Genomic DNA, 7,834 nt, shown 5'->3' with positions numbered 1-7,834 from the left:
GCGGGTAGGCTGGGCGCCAATGCTGTTGTTTATTGCATGGAATGGGGTTGTGGTTAGTGGGGTGTTGGGGGCATGGTGGGAACATTGCTGCCTCGGCTTGTCAGTACATTCATCACGAAGGCGGGGAATCCCTGGCCTTACCCCCACGCCCAGGAGTAGCCGGGACTGCCGGCCCCTGGGTGCCTGGTGCTGGAGGATGCTGCGTGTGCCCACTCCAGGGAGGTCACCGCAGGGCGAACATGAAGAGGGTTGGGGCTGGTTATTGCGTGAGTGCGATGGGGGCAGCAGGAAGCCGGCAGGCCAAGTATTGCACTTAAACAGAATCCTCATCGGACAGTGGGCCACCTGTGAGGGTGGGGCGGGCAGAAGTCCACAGCCATCTCGGCCACGGAGTGGCTCCCTCCCTGTTTCACAGTTGGGGGAACTGAGGCACCGCGGTGAAGGGAGCCCCCTCGCAGGTTCGCGAGGCCACCACCGAGTGGGTGTGGGCAATGTGGGTGGGCGCAAGGTGATGGGTGGGGGGAACAGCAGGAGCCCGCCTGTCCGACTACAACTACCTACGTCTCCTCTATGGCTTCTGGGGTGGGTGGCCGGGGCAGCTCGCAATGGCATGGCTTTGGTTTGGATGAAGGCCCCGCCCCTGGCCCACCCAGGCCCACGGGGCGGTGCTGCGAGGGTCACAAGTTGGAGGAGAGGCGCGAGCGCGCCGAGTCAGGCGGGTCAAGGCCTCCTGTGGCGCTGGGCAAGGCCGAGTCCCTGCGGTCCGGGCTGGGCCCGGCTGCCCTGGTGGCGGGTGTGGGCCCCAGGCGCGGTGTGGAGCTGCTGGCTGGACGCGCAGAGGCTGAAGGGCCAGGGCCAGGAGCGCCGTGGGGCAGCGAGGGCTGTGAGGCGGACAGCGGGCGTGAGGCGCGGCTCAGGCGGCGCGCCGGAAGGGCGGGCCCAGCGCGGGGTGCAGCTGGAGAGCAGGGTGCGCCGCCATAAGGCGAAGTCCGTGGTGCCCGGGGACTGGCGGGTGCGCCTGGGGGACTGGCAGCGGGCATGTGCCCTGGCGAGGCAGTGGCATTGGGTGCGGGCCCCAGGGGCAGGCGGCGCAAGAGGCGCGGTGAGCCGAGTGCTAGCGGCCCCACTAGCGGGCGTGCCACCTGTGGACAGAAGCTCATGGCCACAGCCTGCTGCAGCGTGGCAATGGCTGAGGTGACCTGCGGCTGGGGTGGTGGTGGGAAGAGGCCAACACGCTGGCCCAACTCAGCCTGCTGTACCATCTCACGGTCGTACTTGACGATCTCCTGGATGATGGCATTCTCCTGGTTGTTGAACACACCTGAGTTGAGGTCATGTTGCACCTTGTGCAGCAGGATGGAGTTCTTCTTGCCTAGGGACGGGGGAGATGTCAGGGCACATGGGAGCATCTCCTGCATACAGTTAACCTGTATCCAGAAGGCATGCTGCTGCATGTACTGAGTACCTTCTGTATTCAGCAACCAAGTATTGGGCACCACTACATCCAATAGGCACAGAACACCTGCATACAGCAAGCAGGTGCTTCGCCTACTCTACAGCCAGTACACATACACTTGTGTGTATTGCATGCCTTCTACATACAGCCAACAGGTATCCTCACTTCCTCTCTACAGCCAGTACACATATAGCTTCATGTATTGAATGCCTGCTGTATACAGCAAGTAGGTATAGGCACCTACACACTACAGCCTGTGCATATACAGCTGTACGTATATTGAATGCCTCCTGCATACGTGAAGCCTGTGTTAGGCACCTACAATCTACAGCCAGTATGCCAAGCACACCTATATACCACAGGTGGTACTGAGCACCTCATGCATACAGCTCTGTGTATTGAGTGCCTCCTTCATACAGCAAGTGGGTATTAGCACCTACATTTACAGCCTGTATATATACACCTGTGTGTTTTGAGTGCCTTTTTATAAAGAGGGCAGGTATCTAGTGTCTGCTGTGTATGGGAAGCAAAAGATCAAGAACCTCTGCATATAGCAAGTATGCATGATCTATATACAACAAGTAGGAGTCAAGCACCTGTTGTGTGTAGCAAGCACAGAGCACCTGCTGCATACATAAAGCAGGTATGAAACACCTGTGTAAACTGCTAGCATACATGGAGCATTTCCTGTATATAACCATCATGTTTTGAGCACCTGCCCATTCACAGCCAGAGTGCCAAGTACTTAACACATATATAGCAAGCATGTGTTGAGTACTTGCTGTATATAGCAAATATGTCTAAGCACCTGTCACAAAAATGTTGAATACCTATCGTATAGAGCAGATTGTTTAGTGCCTTTTGTATATAAACATGTATTGAACACTTTATATAGAGAGATCCTCCCTCTAACCTCTCTACTCCACCGAATCCTGATTTTCCAGCCATGTCTTTATTCTCACAAATAGCAGCAAGGGCCACCATCTCCCTGCCTTCTACATCTAGTCATCAGCAAGTCCTGAGGGCTCCACCTCCCAACTATTCCTGAGATTCCCTCCACCTCTCCCTACAACCAAGGCTACCAAATCCTGCCCAGGCCAGGCTGCCATCTCCCTCCTGTATTCCCTTGTAGAATATAAATCTGATTAGGTCCTCCCCTGCCTAGAGCTGTCTGTGGCTTCCTATTGCTCCTGATATAAGGTCCAACCCTGTCCCCTTGCCCAGCCCACTAGGCGCTGTGTGCCTGGGTCCTTGCCTACCTCCCTAACCTCCCTCCTCAGCTCCCATGGCTCTCTGGATTCTGGGCCTCTTTTTCACCTCAGGGTCTTTGCATAATCTGCATCCATGTGCGAAGAACCTGCCTTCTAATCCAGACAACACCTACTAATCCTGGTCTCCACTTAGCATCACCAGGAAGCCCCACCACTACCACGTGTCCTTTATGACAAGCTTCCTGAGAGTGGTACCTGAGGCAGCCTCATGGCTCACCAGTTGGCACACGGTAGATGCTCAACAAGTGTTTGACAAATGAGCAGAGTTCTGCACAACTGGAAATACCTCACAATTTTTCTTCCCTTGGGAGAAATGCAGTCAGATAATCTTGTTTCCTGCTGGTCAGCTAGGCCACACCACGTCCCATCTCAGCACGATTTCCCCATGACCACAGAGGGCTGGCAGCCAGGCCCACTTACCAATGCGGTCCAGGCGGTCAATGGCGACGGTCTCAAAAGCCCGCCGCATCATGGGGTACTCCTCCAGCACCTCATTGAAGTGGTCCACACTCAGCGAGTAGAGGCGGCAGTAGGTGTCAGCCCGCACACTTGCTGTGCGCCGGCCCCGTGTTAGCAGACAGATCTCTGTATGGCCAAAGAAGGCACCTCAGATGCTGGGCAACAGCCAGCTGCCCCCATTGATCCCGAGGGTGCCCCTCAGCTGCCATGGGCATAGTCTAGTCCACACCTCTGCTAGTGTGGCCCTCCTAGCCAGAGGTCCTTCATGATGGCACCCCTATGATGGTCCTTTGTGATGGCCTCCCTACCTTCCCCTCCATCCCCAGAAAGGGTCCAGCTTTATTGCCTGCTCCCTGGTCCCTGCAGACACTAACCCCCGAAATAGGAGCCATCAGATAGCTTCATCTCCTTGTTGCCCTTGGTGAGAACGCTGACCACACCATGCTGTATGAAGTACATCTTCTTGCCAATGGTACCCTCACGGATGATGTAGTCACCTGGCTGGAAGACCTCAAACTTGAGTTTGGTCAGCATGGCTGTGACAAAGTTGGGGTCGGCATTTGCAAACAGTGGCATTGAGGCCACCAGCTTCCGGCAGTTGAAGTTCACAATCTCCTGTAAGGGCAATAGGCAGGGGTGACATCCAGGCACAGGTTGAGCTCTTGCTTTCATCTCACCCTACCTTTGGGACTGTTTCACCTCTCAGACCCTCAGTTTGTCTGTGAAAAAACATTTTAGCCTGAAAGCCAGCTTTTTTTTTTTTTTTTTTTTAAGATTTTTAAAAATTTACTTTTAGAGAGAGAGAAAAGGAGGGAGAAAGAGAGAGAGAAACATCAATGTGTGGTTGCCTCCCGCACACCCCCAACTGGGGACCTGGTCAGCAACCCAGGCATGTGCCCTGACTGGGAATTGAACTGGCGACCCTTTGATTTGCAGGCCAGCACTCAGTCCACTGAGCCACACCAGCCAGTGTTCCAGCTTACTTAATGAACAAACACTAGAGGTTTTGCCACCAAAGACAGGAACAAGATGTGCACTGATTCCCTACTACTTAACACTGTATTGGCAATACTGGTCAATGCAATTAGACAAGAAAAAGCGACTGCAGACATAAGAATTGGAAAGGGAAAAGTAAAACGATCTCTACTGTCTCCTTTAATGTGACTACCCAGAAAACCCAAAGGGATTAATGGAAATCTATAACAATAGGGGAATTTAGTCATACTAGCAGTGATACAAAAAATCAACATAAAAATAAAGAATATTAAATCAGTATATTAAATCAGTGTGGTAGAAGTCAGGCTGATAGTTAACCTTGGCAAAAAAGCTTGAGCTGGGTGATGGTTACATGGGGATTTCATTTTACAGAACATTGATTGTGGCCCTAGGACATGAGTTTTCTCCATTCTGCCTATTCATTTACATGTTTCACATGCTCCCAATGAAAATTCCATCAGGCTTGCTTTCTCATAACTTAAGATAGTCAAATTCATTTAGAAAAAAAATGATCAAAAGTAGCAGGAAACCCATGAAAAGAGAGCAGGGAGGTAGGAATAGCCATCTAAGATATTAAGATATATTGTAAAGCTTCACACGCAGGCCAACAGAATACAGTATAAGTCCACAAAAGACCCAAGCACAATAGAACTTTAAGGTAAAGGTGGCCACCACGTCAAGGGCAAAGCCGGATGTTTCAGCACCACAGCAGAAGGTGATGCAGCATCCCTTCCTCTCACCATATTTCAGGATAAATTCCAAAGGGATCAGAATCTAAATGTAAAGAATGAGGTCTGGAATGGCAGTGGTATAGGAGGCTGCTGAACTTGCCCGTTCCATTCCAAACTCAATCATACATCAATATAGACAACTACTCTGTGAGACAACTAAGGGATGAATGAACAGCTTCTGGCAACAAGAGAGAGACCAAACAGAAGACTTTGGAGCCACAAGACCTCTCTGGGAGCTGCAGGAACTCTCCAGGGCCAAAGGGGCTGGTGAACACCATTGTTTGGTGCCCTCTACTTAGATACTGCAGTCTGGACTCTATTCTGAGGCTTTGGCCTGCCTGCAAGGTCACTGCAATGTGTTCCTAGTTTTATTACTTGGAGCCTTTTGCCTCCAAAGGGACAATACAGCATCACAACACCCACCAGGCCTCCCCACCAAGGACTTCTCTGGCTTGGTGGGCCAATGCCTCAGATTTCTTAGGCACCTGCTTGGCTCCCACCAGTTTCCCCAAACTACCAGGCACATCAGCCAACACATAGTCTGCTTCTAAATATGTATAAACAAATACAGAAATCAAACAAAAAGACAAGTAAATCTTTCAAAATGAAGAAACAAGAAAAATCTCCATTACAAAAAAAATAAATAAATAAAGAGAAGAAGAAAGTAATTTGCCTGATAATGAATTCAAAGAGACAGTCATAAGGATGCTCACCAAATTTAAGTGTATTGGAGGAACTTTGGAAGAATTTCAACAAAGAAAAAGTATAAGAAAGAACAAAGCAGACTTGAAGAATACAATACTGAAATGAAAAACACATTATAAGGAATCAACAGCAGGTTAGCTAACAGAAGAATGAATCAGTGACCTGGAAGACAAACTAATGGAAATCAACCAATCAAAACAGCAGAAAGAGAAAGGTTTTTTATTTGTTTGTTTTTAAATGAGGATAGTTTAAGGGAATTCTGGGACAACATCAAGTGCTCAAACATTCACATTATAGAGATCCCAGAAGAAGAAGAAAGAAAAAGGAACAGAGACTACTTCAAGAAACAAAGGCTAAAAACTTTCCTAACTTAAGAAAAGGTCCAGGTTCAGGAGGTACAGAAAATTCCAATCATGATGAATCCAAAGAAACCCACACCAAGATATATTGTAATTAAAATGGCAAAGGTTAAAGAGACAATTTTGAAGGAGTACGAGGATAACAACTAGTTACATACAAAGGAAAACCCATAAGGCTATCAGCTGATTTCTCATCAGCAACTTGACAGGCCAGAAGAGAGTGGGAGAACATTTAAAGTGCTGAAAGAAGGAACCTAGAATAATTTACCCAACAAGGTTATCATTCGGAATTGAGGGAGAGATAAAGAGTTTCCCTGACAAGGAAAATTTAAAGGAATTCATCACCTTAAACCAACTTTACAAGAAATATTTAAGGGGTCTTTAAATTGAAAAGACTATAACCAGAAATAAGAAAATATGAGAAAGAAAAAGAAATCTCATAGGAAAAGCCAAATATTTAACAAACAAAGCAAATTGGACATTTAAAAAGTTACTATGAAGTTCAAAAGAAAAAAGTATCAAACTTCATTTAAATTATAAGTAGCTATATATACAACATGATATTAACATGAAGTGTGTAGGGAGAAGTACAAATGTAGTCCTTATAAAATATATTTGAAATTAAGTGCCTATTAGCTTCAGCTAGACTACTAATAGATGTAGAATGATATACATAAACCTCACAGTAACCACAATAAAATCTACAGAAGACATACAAGGAATTAAGAGAAAGTACTCAAACAAATCACTAAATAAAACCAGTAAACCACAAGAAAAGAAACCAGGAGATGAAGAAAGCAACAAAGAATTATAAAAACAACCAGAAAACAATTAACAAAAATGACAAAGAGTAGTACTTATCAAAATTTCATTAAATGTAAATGGATTAAGTGCTCTAATAAAAAGATATAAGGTGGCTGAGTGGATTAGAACCAAGCAGTATCTATATGCTGCTTACTAGATATATCAAATTAAAAGATACAAACAGATTAAAAATGAAAGGATTGAAAAAATATTCCATGCAAATAGAAATGAAAAGAACCTGGAGTAGGTAGTAATACTCATATTTGACACATATACTTTAAAACAAAAAATGTGAAAAAGACAAAGAAGAACATTACATAATTATAAAGGGGTCAATCCAAGAAGAGGATATAATTATAAATATCTACTCACCCAATATAGGAGCACCTAAATATATAATGCAAATATTAATAGGCATAAAAGGAGAAATTCACAGTAGTACAATAATGGTAGGAAATTTTACTACTCAATCAACCCAGACAGAAAATAAGGAAATAGTGGATTTAAATGTCACATTAGAAGAGATCAACTTAATAGATATTTATACACCATTTCATCCAAACACTGCAGAACACAATTTTTTTTCAAGTGCACATGGAACATTCTTTAGGATACATCTTAGGCCACAAAAAAGCCTCCATAAATTCAAGAAGACTAATCACAGCAAGCATCTTTTCCGACCACATAGCGTGAAATTAGAAATCAACTACAAGGAGAAAATTGGGAAAAACACAAATATGTGAAGACTAATATGCTACTAAATAAGCAATGGATTAAAGAGGAAGTCAGACAAGAAATTAAAAATGGCCTTTACAGATTAAAATTAAAACTCAACTTTACAAAATTTATGGGATGTAACAAAAGCAGTTTTTTAAAAGATTTTATTTATTTTCAGAGAAAGGTGAAGGGAGGGAGAGAAACATTAATGTGAGAGAGAAACATCAGTTGGCTGTCTCTCACAGGCCCCTAGCCAGGGACCTGGCCCACAACCTAGACATGTGCCCTGACTGGGAATTGAACCAGTGACCCTTCAGTTTACAGACCAGCACTCAA

The 7,834-nt window shown here is 46.0% G+C and overlaps 1 protein-coding gene across 1 annotated transcript in view; it reads right to left on the bottom strand.

Moving 5' to 3' along the window:
* Positions 1–10: 10 nt before the first annotated feature.
* HCN2 (hyperpolarization activated cyclic nucleotide gated potassium and sodium channel 2) overlaps positions 11–7,834 on the bottom strand; it is a 28,387-nt gene continuing 20,563 nt past the window's right edge. Inside the window, exons 6-8 of the mRNA XM_090289087.1 lie at positions 3,561–3,801; positions 3,148–3,312; positions 11–1,372 (exon numbers count right to left, since the gene is read on the bottom strand). Of these exons, the coding sequence (XP_090145213.1) occupies positions 678–1,372; positions 3,148–3,312; positions 3,561–3,801 (1,101 nt within the window). The 3' untranslated portion in view covers positions 11–677. The remainder of the gene's footprint in view (positions 1,373–3,147; positions 3,313–3,560; positions 3,802–7,834) is intronic.

Source organism: Furipterus horrens, unplaced genomic scaffold (assembly GCF_987537825.1).
Source record: "Furipterus horrens unplaced genomic scaffold, mFurHor1.1.pri manual_scaffold_10, whole genome shotgun sequence".
In the NCBI taxonomy this organism is placed as follows: domain Eukaryota; kingdom Metazoa; phylum Chordata; class Mammalia; order Chiroptera; family Furipteridae; genus Furipterus; species Furipterus horrens.
The sequence above is the reverse complement of the archived record's forward strand: the minus strand, read 5'-3'. Positions and strand labels throughout refer to the sequence as shown.